Source organism: Callorhinus ursinus, unplaced genomic scaffold (assembly GCF_003265705.2).
Source record: "Callorhinus ursinus isolate GAN/ISIS: 27379988/994484 unplaced genomic scaffold, GSC_fseal_2.0 scaffold61, whole genome shotgun sequence".
Lineage (NCBI taxonomy): Eukaryota > Metazoa > Chordata > Mammalia > Carnivora > Otariidae > Callorhinus > Callorhinus ursinus.
The window spans coordinates 4,500,739-4,514,688 of NW_027397123.1; the positions used below are offsets into that span (position 1 = coordinate 4,500,739).

Sequence of the window (13,950 nt, forward strand, 5' to 3'; positions counted from 1 at the left end):
CCTCCCTAGTCGCACCACCGCCCATGACCGCCCCTTGCACCACCACCTGGCACCGCCCTCCCAGCACCACCTCCCAGAACTGTCCCCACGACCACCACTCAGCACCGCCCTCCCAGCATGGCCCCCCACCCACTCAGCACCGACAGCCCCCGGAACCACCCACCCAGCACCTCGCCCCCTTCACCCCACTACCCAGCACCACCCTCCCAGCACCACCTCCGCGCCCCCCCCCCGCACAGCCTCCCCCCGGCATCCCCCCCCAGCACCGCCCCCAGCACAGCCCTCCAGCGCGGCCGGGGGCGGGACGGGAAACGCCGGCGGGGAAGACCGAACCTGTAGTCCGTGCCTGTCGCGGGGCCAATGACAGCCCGGGAGCGCGGCGGCGCTTCGGGCCGGAACTTCCTGCATTCCAGGTCTGCCAGTCCCGGTCCGGGCCGGGTGTGCACGCCCGCGTCCCCCGGCCTTTCCGGAGCTAGGGGGCCGAGACCGGGGGGCTGGGACCCTGCTCCGCCCCGCGGCCCGCGGCCCGCGCCCTTGCACCAGCCGGGAGCCCGAGGCCCGAGGGCCCGCCGCGCCCGGGGCCAGGCGAAGCCGGGGGTTACCGGGGGCTGACCCGTCTCCGGCGGCTCCGCTGCGAGCCCGGGCACCGATGGCGGCGGCGGCGGCGGCACCACTCAGGGACCCGGCACAGGTGAGTGCACAAGTAGCCACCGCGACCCCCACGCCCTCGTGCGTGGCGCCCGGACCGCGGAGGTGGGTCTTGTCTGTTCTCTCCTCTCCCACCTCTCCTCGGCTTTTGAGTCTGGGGGCGCTGGAGCGGAGCTACGCCCAGCCTGGGGTGCTGGATCCAGGCCGGAGATGATAACAGAGCGCTTCTCATTTCCGAAATCTAGGGGCAGGAGGCGAGGAAGGGTTTCCTAGGCACAGGGACCGGCGTGTGCAAAGTCTTGGCGGTGAGATTGAGCTGAGTGTTCGGAGAGCAGGTGGGAGACAGAGAGCCCCGGAATGGCGGGCTGAGGAGCTGGGCCTCTATTCTGAGGGTGTTGGGAGCCATAGACGGTTTCCAGTAGAAGAGGAAGATTATCTGACTCGGGTCTTGACAGGCTCCCCGTGGACACAGAGTGGAAAACGGACTTGGGGTAAGGGTGGAGGCAGGGAGGGCAGGGAGTCCGCTATTGCAGTAGTTCAGGGGAGTACTGCAGGTGGCTGGAAGTAGAAGTGATTGGATTCTGGATTCAGCTTTTAAGTCAGGCTGACCAGATTTTCTGATGTGGAAGGTGAGAAAGAGAAGGGATGGTTTTTGGCTTCAGCAGCTGGAAGGATGGATGCGGGACAGAGCTGGAGAAGTTGGTTGTATTAAGGAATTTTCAGTATAAAAGCAGAAGTGAGGTTTTGGCCCTGCTAAGCTCTGATGTTCCAGAGACCCCTGAATGGAGTTGAGTGGGCAGCTAGCCACTGGTTATGGTGTTTGGGGGTGGTATAGTTAAGGTTATGAGAGACCAAATGCACAAAGGGACAAAGGCCAAACCATATATAAAAATAGAATTCTTACCCACAACCTGCAGGGACCTGCCCAGGAAACCAACCTCTTTATCTACAATAAACAACCCAGGAAGCTAGCCTGCTTAAATTAGACTCACAGGAAGCCAGATTGCTATCTCTAGTGACAATCCGGGAACAGTAACTTCTGTAACAAGCGGCCCCAGATGACCAGAGGTGGATTAATAACTCACAGCTTCCCTAATATTTGTTCCTACTTCCACCTTTGGCCCAGGCAGAGAAAAGCAAATATGTACCCCTAACCGATCACATAGGATGCCCCGCTTCTAGTTAGCCTGCCTGCAGCTTCTCTGGGCCAGCAGCCCCCAGTCAGGGCACATCTGAAGCCTTCCCTTTTCTGCTATAAAGCTTTGAGTCTGCCAAAGCATAAGCGACAGAGGCTCCCTCCCTTGCTGTTGCAAGCTCAGTATAAATAGCCTTTGTTTTTCTTACTTGGTTAGTCTTTCCACAGTTAAAACATCTAAAATGTGGCATCTGGTGTGTGGACAAGGGTGTGGTTGTGTGTCCAGTTCAAGAAGGTGAACCTTCAGGTCAAGGCGGCAATGGTGTTAGAGAGAAAGAGGAAGGCAGGGCCTGGGAACTGAGAACGGGGTCTCTTGGTGGGACACCGTGGTTGGCTTGTTTGGCATCATCAAGACAGAGATGGAGGAGCAGTGGTTGTGGTGGTGATGGTGTTGCTGTGTGGGGAAGGGGGTCTAGCAGGTGGTGTAGGTATGGGAAGGATGGGGAGGCTCAGTAGTAATGGAGGTAGTATTACAGCGAGCCCTGGACTGGTGCTTATTCACCCCTCTGCATCCTCGGCAGGCGTCTGTGGTGCCCCTTAATGAGGCCGGGGGTTTTCAGTTGGGCTGAGGAATTAGCTCCGGGGCAAATGGGGTCAGCTGGGAGTGGGTGACCCTGAGTGGGTGGGCATAGGAGAACCCATGTGCAACATAGAAGAGGAAGAGGCCCAAGGGTGTCTGATATCTCTGTGGTTCTGTGTGGCTTAGATTGAAGCCAGGAAAGAGCTGGGCGGGGAGACCTTCAGATCACTGGCGGGTGTTGCCCTTGACAGTGGGAGCCATCCAAGGATCTGGATGGGATCATGGTTGGATTTGCTAAGAACTTTGTGCAGGTTGTGTGCAGAGTGACATGTGAGGGTCCGTGGCAATGGCTATGATGTGAGCTGGGATGGAGAGAGAGTACAGTGACAATGGGGTGCAGTGGTGAGGTCCAGAGTCTGAGGAAGGTGCAGTCCAAGAAGTGATATGCATATAGGAGTGAGTGTGAGCTGTTGGCCCCAGGGCCTTGGTACTGGCACTTAAGGGAGAAGATTGAGTCCATGTCTGTGTGTGGGAAGCATGATGTTGGTGACATGGGAGGGGGCCCACAGAGGAGGGGGTTGGGCCGTGGTGTCCCTCTGCCCACCTGCCCGTTGATGCTGTGGACTGACACAGAGGTCAGGTGAGGCACAGAACGGAGCAAACACCAGTGAAGCCAGGGCCTGGGATCTCCTCTGAGTTGGGAAGCTGGGGAGAAGGGGGAGCAGGGGACAGATGGGGAGGCCTGAGGAGAGAAGCTGATCCTGAAATGAACTGTCCCCATCATGGCAGGGCTGTGTGACCTTTGAGGACGTGACCATTTACTTCTCCCAGGAGGAGTGGGGGCTCCTTGATGAGGCTCAGAGGCTCCTGTATTGCGACGTGATGCTGGAGAACTTTGCACTTATAGCCTCGCTGGGTAAGGCCTTCACACCCACTGGGTTTCCTGAGCCCGTTTCTGCCTGTCCCCTTTTCCTTCCCATGGCCAGACCTATGGGCACCGCTTCCTGCCCCACTCTCCCAGGATATGTGCTGCACATTCCAGGCCCATGCCAAGTGCATGTCCCATCCTCTTCCTGAGCAGCCCCAAAGCATTGTGGGGAAGGGGCCGGCAGTGAGGAGTCTTGCAGGTAGCCCAGTGGATCCCGGCTGGCTTGGCCACTCTCTGCCTGGGTGATCATGTCCTTTAGCTAACGTTTCCTAGGGCCTGACTGCTGGGAATCCTGGCCCTGATGTGGTTACCACTTGCTGTGACCACTGGGATGTTCCTGCTATACCTCCCTGTGTGTTCCTGTTGTAATATTTCACTTTCTTTCCTCTGGTCTGTCATCAGGTGGTTCACCTGGCCAGGTGCTGGCCACTTACCTGCCCTGTCTTTCCCTCAGGACTTACCTCCTTTAGGTCTCACATAGTCGCCCAGCTGCAGATGGGGGCAGAGCCATGGGTGCCTGACAGGGTGGATATGACGTCAGCCATGGCAAGAGGGGCGTACAGCGGACCTATCTCTGGTGAGTAGGCGATGCAGGGACAGGTGACATCACTGCTGTCTTCAAATCACACCTGCAGTTTTTCTCATGTTCATCATTGTTTTGGTGCCGAAGCCAACGGCCACATCTCTCTTCTACCTTTCCTTTCCTATTCTTGACACATCGCCGACTTGTCATTTCTGCTCTGACTTGCGGCCCCTGGCTCACTCTTTCCACAGCTCCCTCTGTGACTGTCTCCAATGTGGACCTACACTTACTATGGCACTATAGGTGCATATTCCCTTTCATAGTCCTTAAACAGCGGCCACTCAGTTGCAATCAGATTGTCCTGGGCCTGGACACACCGTTCTGCACAGGGTCCCGTGTGTTAGCAGTGGCCAAGGCCCTGCTGGAAAGCCTTTAGAAAGAAATGAGTTGGAAACCCCGCCTTCCGGCCTAAGACTCTGCCCCATCCTTGTGTCCTGGGTCCTGGCAAGGCCTCCCTGGTTTGTGACCTTGCCAGGCACAGTAGTGCAGAGCAGACATCCTTACCCTGACCTCAGGCTCCTCTTCTTGCCAGCAGTCCTGAGGACTCATGCCAGGGTCAGGCATGATTTGTCACGGGGCTGCTTCCTTCCATCTGAGTTCCTAGGAACTTCACCAGCACTTCTCTGCTTTCAGGGTTTTGCTGTGGAATGGAGGGTGAGCGTAGAGTGTCTGCAGAAGGAGTGTCACAGGACAGGAAACTCAAGGCGGCTCTGTCCAACCAGAAGGACTACTCCTGTGACACGTGTGGCCTGCACTTGAAAGACATTTTGCACCTGACTGAACACCAGGCAACACATGCCAGGCAGAAACCAGACGTGTGTGAGGTGGCTGGGAGAGGGATCAAGTCCAATGCAAACCTTTACCAGCATCAGATGCAGCAGAATATAGACAAGCCTGTCAGAAGGGATGAGGACAGGGCCTCACCTGTGAAGAGCTGCAGAGATGACACATCAAAGGAACCTTTCACAGTCAGGGAGGATGGGAAGGACTTTGTGGGTGGGACGGCCACATCCTGCTTTCTGTGGCATCAGGTCGCTCACAGAGTGGAGGAGCCACCCCGGAGCACTGGCATGCAGAGCCATAACAAGTGCAGTGAATTTGGGAACGCTTTCAGTGACAAGCCCACACCTGTTCAGCACCAGAGAACCCACACTGGAGAAAGGCCTTATGAGTGCAACAAATGTGGGATATTCTTTAGCCACGCTTCCGGCCTCTATCAGCACCAGAGAGATCACAATAGAGGAAAGCCTTATGAGTGCTGCGAATGTGGGAAGTTCTTTAGCCAACACTCTAGTCTCGTTAAACATCAGAGAGTTCACACTGGGGAAAGCCCTCACGTGTGCAGTGACTGTGGGAAATTCTTTAGCCGAAGCTCCAACCTCATTCAGCATAAGAGGGTGCACACAGGAGAGAAGCCTTACGAGTGCAGCGAATGTGGGAAGTTCTTCAGCCAGCGCTCCAACCTCATTCATCATAAGAGGGTTCATACGGGCAAAAGCGCTCACGAGTGCAGTGAGTGTGGGAAGTCTTTCAACTGCAACTCCAGCCTCATAAAGCACTGGAGGGTTCACACTGGAGAAAGACCTTATAAGTGCAACGAATGTGGGAAATTCTTCAGCCACATCGCCAGTCTCATCCAACATCAGATAGTCCACACTGGTGAACGGCCTTACGGGTGCAGCGAATGTGGGAAAGCCTTCAGCCGGAGCTCCGACCTCATGAAGCATCAGAGAGTCCACACTGGGGAACGGCCTTATGAGTGCATCGAATGTGGGAAATTGTTTAGCCAGAGCTCCAGCCTCAATAGCCATCGGAGACTTCACACTGGTGAACGGCCTTATCAGTGCCCCGAATGTGGGAAGTTCTTTAACCAAAGCTCCAGCCTCAATAACCATCGGAGACTTCACACCGGTGAGCGGCCTTATGAGTGCCTCGAATGTGGGAAAACCTTCAGACAAAGGTCTAATCTGAGGCAACACCAGAAGGTTCACAAACCAGACAGGCCATATAAGTGTGGCGAATGTGGAAAAGCCTTTAGCCAGAGGCCTACCCTCGTCCGGCACCAGAAAATTCACACTAGGGAAAGGAGTGCAGAGAATGTGCACCCTCCTCCAGCACAACGATGTGCAGTGGAAATAAGCTCTGAGAACAGTCTTTACAAGGGGGCCATCAGCCAGAGGTTGAACCTCCTTCATCCCAGTGTCCACACTGGGCAGATTCCCTATGAATGCTAGTTATGTTGGAAGGTCTCTGGAACAAAGTAACATTTTCTCACCGTGGACTCTACCAGACCTTTGTCACTGTGTTTGTGGTAGAAGCCATTGAGCTCTGGCAGGTCTCCAGGAGCACGTGTCAGCCAGTCCCTGTGTTCAGACCTCTTCTCTTTTGCCAAGAGGGAATCCTGAGTAGCCTGAGGCCAAAGGAAGATGTCCTTCCCTCCTTCTGTGACCAATGTAGCTGTAGATACGACCCATCTTTGACCGTAAAGAGCTGAGCTGGGTTCTCCTGGCGGCTTTTGGAGAAGGTTTCCCTTCTTTCAAGGGAAGATCTCATATGATGCTCATGATGGATTTATCCAGACTCTACATTACCCATCCCAACAACTACCTACTTTACATTGCCTTCTTGATAAAGCCACCTTTAATCCCATGTGTTCTGATCACTGTGAAGTGGGTTGAGAACACAGTTAAGGTCTACCGAACTAAAAGGGTCTCCAAATGTATTGCCTCAGAAAGAGCAGGATAGTGGAGAATAGCTCTCAGTCCAGATTTGGCCTCCTTTGTGTTGCTACTCAAGGCTTCCTGGGGAAGATGGTAGGACTTTGTGGGCCTAACGTGATCTGAATGGCATGAATTTTTGTGAGCCACAGATTACCCTAAGGACGGGGCATTGTGACAACCTCCTCTGTGTCTGGGAGCAGCATGAATAGGGCCCCATTTCCACGGGATGCCTCATGTTATCCAGCACTGTTAAGCAGACACTGTTTACCTGGTACCTGCCAAGGAGCCATATGCCTTGAAGTTTAGCATCTGGTATACAGGTGTCCTAACTGTAAGACTTACTGGGCCCAATTGAGACCATAATTTGTATGGAAACACTGGAGGTGATAATGAAGTAGACGAGTCTGCAGGAAACTAAAGGGAATGTACCTGTTCTAAAAGTGCATCCACAAATGTTCCTTTGAATGTGACTGTGCAGAATTCAGGCTTTGCAGAAATTCTCAGGACCTCCAGACCTCTGTCCTATGACTCAGGTCACTGACAAAGCAAAAATCTAAAGGTTTTGTGGGTACTAAGTCTCTCTGCACTATTCGTGCCACAGCCATTGCTGCATTGGCAGGAGAATGGGGGCTGAGAGAAGGTAGATCCTGTACTCCAGGGATGTAGCATTTGTCACATAGCCAGCCATTTTTGCTGCCAAGACAGAGAAGAGAGTCAATGTAGGGTTGCCAAATCTAATTTTCTAAAATGAATCGGAGATCAGATTTTTATGTGCAACAATTTATTTAAATGCTTTGTTGAGATATAATTGTCATGCAACAGTTGTACATATTTGATGTGTACAATTTGAGAAGTTTTTCAGTTATGTATACACTCAGGGAACCAACACCAGAACCATGACAATAACAATGGACCTATCCATCCCCCACAAAGCTACCTCGTGCCCTTTACTATCCCTCATGCCTTCCCAGAAAACCATGATTTACCTTTTTTCTTTTTTCTTTTCTTTTTACTACAGATTTGTTTGCCTTTCTTAGAATTTTATACAACTGGAATCATAAAGTATTTACACCCTATTTTTGGTCTATTTTCTTTTACAGTGTAATTATCTTGAGAATTATCCATGCTGTATGTATGAACAGTTCATTCCTTTTGCTGTTGATTAGTGCTCTCTTGAGTGAATCCATCACAATTTTTTATGCTTTATTTTTTAAATTAAAAAGTCTCTGGTAAAATACACATAACATAAAATTTACCGTCTTAACCATCTTTAAGTGCATAGTTCAGGGGTATTAAGTACATTCATATTGTACAGCCATCACCACCATTCACATCCCGAGCTCTTTTCATTTTGCAAAACAAAAAGTCTGTACCCATTAAACAATAATTTCAAAGCACCCCCCCCACCAAGCCCCTGGAAACTGCCCTTCTATTTTCTGTCTCTCTGAATTTGACTACTTCAGGTACCTCATATGCATTGAGTCATCTAGTATTTGTCTTTTTGTGAGTCGTTTATTTCACTTAGCATAATATCCTCAAGGTTCATCCATGTTTTATGCCATGTGTCAGAATTTCTTTTTATGGCTGAATAATATGCCATTGTATTTTTATGCCATATTTTGCTTATTCATTCATCTGTCAATGGATATTTGGTTTACTTCCACCTTTTAGCTATTGTGAACCATGCAGCTATGAACATGGGTATACAAATATCTCCTTGAGACCTTGCTTTCTATTCTTTTTTTTTTTTTAAGATTTTATTTGAGAGAGAGCAAGCAAGAGAGAGCATGAGTAGGCTGAGGGGCAGAGGGAGAAGCCGACTCCCTGCTGAGCAGGGAGCCCGATGTGGGGCTCAATCCTGGGACTCTGGGATCATGACCTGAGCTGAAGGCAGACAGCTAACCAACTGAGACACCCAGGTGCCCCCTTGCTTTCTTTATAGATATATCTGGAAGTGGAATTACTGGCTCATATGGTAATTATATTTTTAATTTTTTGAGGAACCTCCATACTGTTTTCCACAGTTGCTCTATCACTTTATATTCCTACCAACAGTATACATGGGTTCTGATTTTTCCACATCCCTCACCAACACTTGTTTTATCTTTTTAAAAAATCTAAAAGATGTTTTAATAGTATCTATCCTGATATATATGAAGTGGTTTCCTTCCATCCTACCTTGTTGAGTGTTTTTATCATGAAAGGGTGTTGGATTTTGTCGAATGCTTTTTTTTCCCCATACATTGATAGGGTCCTATGTTTTTTCCTTCTGTTAATGTGGTGTATTATACTGATTGATTTTCATATGTTGAAACTTCCTTGCATTCCAAGAATAAATCCCACTTAAACATGGTGTATAATCCTTTCAGTGTGCTGCTAAATTCTGTTTGCTAGTATTTTGTTAAAGATATTTGCACCCATGTTCATATGTGATATTGGTCTGCCCTTTTCTTATACTATCATTTTCTGGCTTTGGTATCAGGGCAAATGAATTAGGAATTGTTCTCTTCAAGTTTTTGGAAAATCTTAACAAAGATTAGTGCTATTTCTTTAATGTGTAGAATTCACCAATAAAGTCACTGGGTCCAGAGCTTTGTTGTGAGGAGGTTTTTGGTTGTTTATTCATTATACTTACTAATTATAAGTTTATTCAGATATTCTCTTCATGATTCAGTCTTGATAGGATTTGTGTTTCTAAGGATTAGTCTATTTCATCTAGGTTCCATTTTTTGTGTGTACAGTTCTTCATAGTACTCTTGTAATCCTTTTTATTTCTGTAGAATTGGTAGTAATGCCCCCACTTATATTTCTGATTCCAGTAATTTGAGTCTTCTTTCTTCTTTTAGTCACTCTAGCTAAAGGTTGGTCAATTTTGTTCAACTTTTTGAAGAACCATCTTCTGGATTTGTTGATTTTTCTCCTGTTTTTCTATTCTCTATTTTTTAAATCTCTAGTCTTTAGTATATATTTTTTAAAGATTTTATTTATTTGACAGAAAGAGACACGGTGTGAGAGAGGGAACACAAGCAGAGGGAGTAGGAGAGGGAGAAGCAGGCTTCCTGTGGAGCACGGAGCCCGATGCAGGGCTCGATCCCAGGACCCTGAGATCATGACCTGAGCCGAAGGCAGACGCTTAACAACTGAGCCACCCAGGCACCCCATCTTTAGTATTTCTTAACTTTTTCTAGCTCTTGGTTTAGTTCTCTTTCTAGTTCTTTAAGTTGCAAAGTAAGGTTGTTGATTTAACATCTGTCTTTTTTAATATAAGCTTCCTCCATACAGCTTTTGCTACATCTCATAAATTTTGGTATGTTGTTTTTGTTTTCTTCCTTCCTTCCTTTCTTTTCTTTCTATCTTTACTTCCTTTCTTCCTTCCTTCTTTCCTCTCTCCCTCCCTCCTTCCTTCCTTTCTTCTTCCTTTTTTTTTTTTTTTTTTTTGAGAGAGAGCATGCATGCGCCCATGTGAGCAGGAGGGGGAGGCCCAGAGGGAGAGGGGGAGAATCTTAAGCAGACTCTGCTTTGAGCATAAAGCTTGACCTGGGGATTGATCTCATGATTCTGAGATCATGACGAGCCAAAATCAAGAGTCGGTCACTTAATTGACTGAGACACCCAGGTGCCCTGTGTTTTTGTTTTCTTTCATCTTGGGTATTTTCTAATATTCCTTGTGATTTCTCCTTTGTTTCATTGATTGTTTAAGCATGTGTTATTTAATTTCCACAAATTTGTGAATTTTCCAATTTGCCTTTCATCAATTTCTAACTTCATCCTGTTGAGATTAGAGAAAATAGTTTGCATAATATCTTTTAAAACCTGTTAAGCCTTAATCTGTGACCTAATGTGGTCTATCATAGAAATGTCCTATGTGCACCTGAGAACAATGTTTTCTGTTGGTGGTGGTTAGAGTATTGTGTACATTTCTGTTAGTTCTGATTGGTTTATTGTATTGTTCAAGACCTTTATTTCCTTAATGACTTTTTTCCATTATTGAGAGCAGGGTATTGAAGTCTCCAACTATTGTAAAATTCTTTCTTCCTGTCAATTTTTGAATCATATATTTTCTTGGTCTGTTATTAGTTTCACAAATGTTTACAATTGTTACACCTTCTTGCTGTATAAAACCTTTTATTGTGATATAAAAATGTCCAAATTTGTGTTGTAACTTTTTTCGTATGGAAACTTATTTGCATGAAATGTTTTTCCATCTTCACTTTCAACCTTCTTGTGTCTTTGGCTGTAAAGTTAGTCTCTGTGGACAGCATATAGTGGGATAATATTTTAAACATCCATTCTGTCAGTCTCTCTTTTGATTGGAGAGTTTAATCCATTTACATTTGAAGTAATTACTGATGAAGGATTTACTTCTGTGATTTTGCTATTTGTTTTCTATATGGCTTTTCTGTCATCCATTTCCTATATTACTTTTTTTTAATGTAAAATGCTTTAATTCCCTTCTCATTTCCTTTTGTGTATATTCTATAGCTATTTTCTTTGTGGTTACCATAGAGATTATGTTGAACATTCAAAAATTATTAACACTCTAATTTGAATTTATATCAACCTAACTTCAATACCATACAAAAACTCTGCTCCTATGTAATTCCATTCCCAACTCTTTCAGTTACTGATATCACAATTACATTTTTATACATTTTATGTCCAAAACATAGGCTAATAATTGTTCTTAAAGATGTACAAGCTTTTTAAGAAAACACGAGCTTTTTAAATCATGTAGAAATTTTAAAATGGAGTTATAAACCAAAGTTACAATAATAGTAGTTTTTAAAATTGTCCATGTATTTATCTTTACAAGTGATCTTTATTCCTTCATATGGCTTAGAATTAGTCCAATGCCCTTTGATTTCAAGTGGAAGGACTCCCTTTAGCATTTCTTGCTGGGCAGGTCTAGTGGTAACAAACTTCCTTGGATTTTGTTTATCTGGGAATTAATTTCTCCCTTACTTTTGAAAGACAGTTTTGCCAGGTATACAATGCTTGGTTACCATTTTCTTTTCTTTCAGTACTTTTAACATACCAGCCCATTGCCTTCTGGCTTCTAAGGATTCTGATGAAGAATCTGTGGATAATCTTATTGAGTATCCTTTGTATGCAACAAGTCACCTCTCTTGTTCCTTTCAAATTTCTCTTTGTCTTTCGACAGATTGTAATTTGTCTTGATTTGGGCCTCTTTGAATTTATCCTTCTAGGAGTTCATTGAGCTTCTTGGATGCTTATATTCATGTATTTCATCAAATTGGGGTAGTTAATTCTTCAAGTTATCTCTCTTCTCCTTTCTCTCATCTCCTGGGATTCACACATGTGTATTGTTCCTCTTGAAGGTGTTCCAGAGGTGCTTTATATTCTGTTGACTTCTTCAATCTTTTTTCTTTTGATTTTCCTGTCTTGAAGTTCACTGATTCGTCTGTATTCTCACATCTGCTTTTAAATCCCTCTAGCAAATTTTTCATTTCAGTTATGGTAATTTTAGCAACAGAATTTTTTTTTTCTTTTTATGTTTCCTATGTCTTGTGTGACATTTCCATTTTGTTCATACATTATTTTCTTGCCTTCTCCACATCTTACTTTAGTTATTTGATCATCTGTAAGATAGTTTTAAAGTCTTTGTCTAGTAGAGCTGCCATCAGGTCTTTTTAAGATTTCTGATTTTTTTTTTCCTCTGAATGGGCCATACTTTCCCATTTCCTTATATGCCTTGTGATTTCTTTCTTTTTTTTTTTAACACTGGACAATTTAAATTTAATAATGTGTTAACTCTGAAAATCAGATTCTTCATCTTTCCCCAGGGTTTGCCATTTTTAATTTTTAAAATTTAATTGTCATAGATTGTCTCTGCTGGGGAACAGCCTATGGTGTATCTCAGGTCTTTTCTGAGCCTGTGCCTTGAATTTTAAAATTCTCCTGTATATATGATTGCTTTGGAATGTCTTAATCCTAAATATTTGGCTCCCAAAAGGAGAGAAAGAAAAATGAAGGGGAAAAAAATGTGCTGGTACCTAAATTCCCTGAAAGTCACTCTGCCAGAGAGGGAGGGGCTTGCAACAATTGGATAAGGGTTGCACAAATGGCTGCCCGCTACTGTGATTTCACCTCTGCAATCAGGTTAGAGCACAGATCCTCAATATTTGGAGTGGGGTCCTACCCAGGCTCCCAAAAATTGCATGCATGCTGCTCCAGGGACAAACACATAGCTGCCTACCACAGGGCAAGGGGATAAGGGATGGGAACGGCTACAGTGCTAAGGACTGACACTAACCCAAATTAACTGTAATTTACTACTGTTTAAGCCTTCCACTGGAAGTTGTAAGCCTTTGAATGGACCCCAGAGTTCCAAAATAATTACAGTAGACACATTCTGCCAGTACAATTGTTGTCAGGGTAGGGAGATTACTTTCTAGTGCTTCCTATCTACTACCTTCCCAGAATCCTTATTCAAATGCACTATAATTTTTTAACCTTTTAATATGTTAAATGGCATGGGTTTTTAGCTATTACAAATTAAGCTATGACCATGAATATACAGGTCTTCATATGGGTCTATGCTTTCATTTCCCTTGTGATAATATCTAGGAGTACAGTATCTTTGTCACAGGGCAGAGAAATATTTAAATTTTTGGAAACAGACAAATTGTGTTCTAAAGTACTTATACCATGTTACTTTCCCCCAGCAGTGAATGAGTTCCAGTTCTTCCGTATACTAGCCAACAATTGCTATGATCAATGTTTTTAATGTTTGTCATTTTAACAGATAGGTAGTAGTAGATCCTCACGTGGCTTTACCTTGCATTTATCTAATGACTCATGACCTTGAGCATTTTTAAAATGTTATTTACCACCCACATATCTTTGGTAAAATGTCCTTTCATATCTTTTGCCTTCTTTTGAAATAAATGTTGGTTAATATTTCTATTTTCATTAACAAGAATACAATGAAACAGCAAAGAACTTTGTTGGAACTTCAGTCATTTATCAATGATGTTGTAACTTATTTACTTAATGGGGTAATAAATTTGAATACTGAAAATATTTCCTCAAAATTTTATGTTGTTCCCAATGGAAAACTATAGACACAATACACTTTGAATTATTAACGTGATGTCTACTTTCTTAAATCTTCACAGCTAATAAAACAATAAGTCAAGCTTTGAGCTATAGTGTTTACCATGCAGCCATTTTCAAGCTATGAATGCTGTCCCTGAATGGGAAGTTGGGAAACTGTGTTTAGTAGTACACCATTGTATTCTATATCCATCATAGAGATGCAAGATGTAAATAACTTTATGCAAAGGTTTCTAATTCCAAATTTAACTTAATAGATATAGGGCTACCCAGATTACC

The 13,950-nt window shown here is 45.2% G+C and overlaps 1 protein-coding gene across 1 annotated transcript; it reads left to right on the forward strand.

Moving 5' to 3' along the window:
* Positions 1–356: 356 nt before the first annotated feature.
* Positions 357–7,670, forward strand: ZNF792 (zinc finger protein 792). The gene is made up of 4 exons (XM_025854467.2): positions 357–691; positions 3,153–3,279; positions 3,746–3,868; positions 4,508–7,670. Exons 1-4 carry the CDS (start codon positions 650–652, stop codon positions 6,106–6,108), a joined length of 1,893 nt encoding a protein of 630 aa, XP_025710252.1. The 5' UTR covers positions 357–649; the 3' UTR covers positions 6,109–7,670.
* Positions 7,671–13,950: the final 6,280 nt, after the last annotated feature.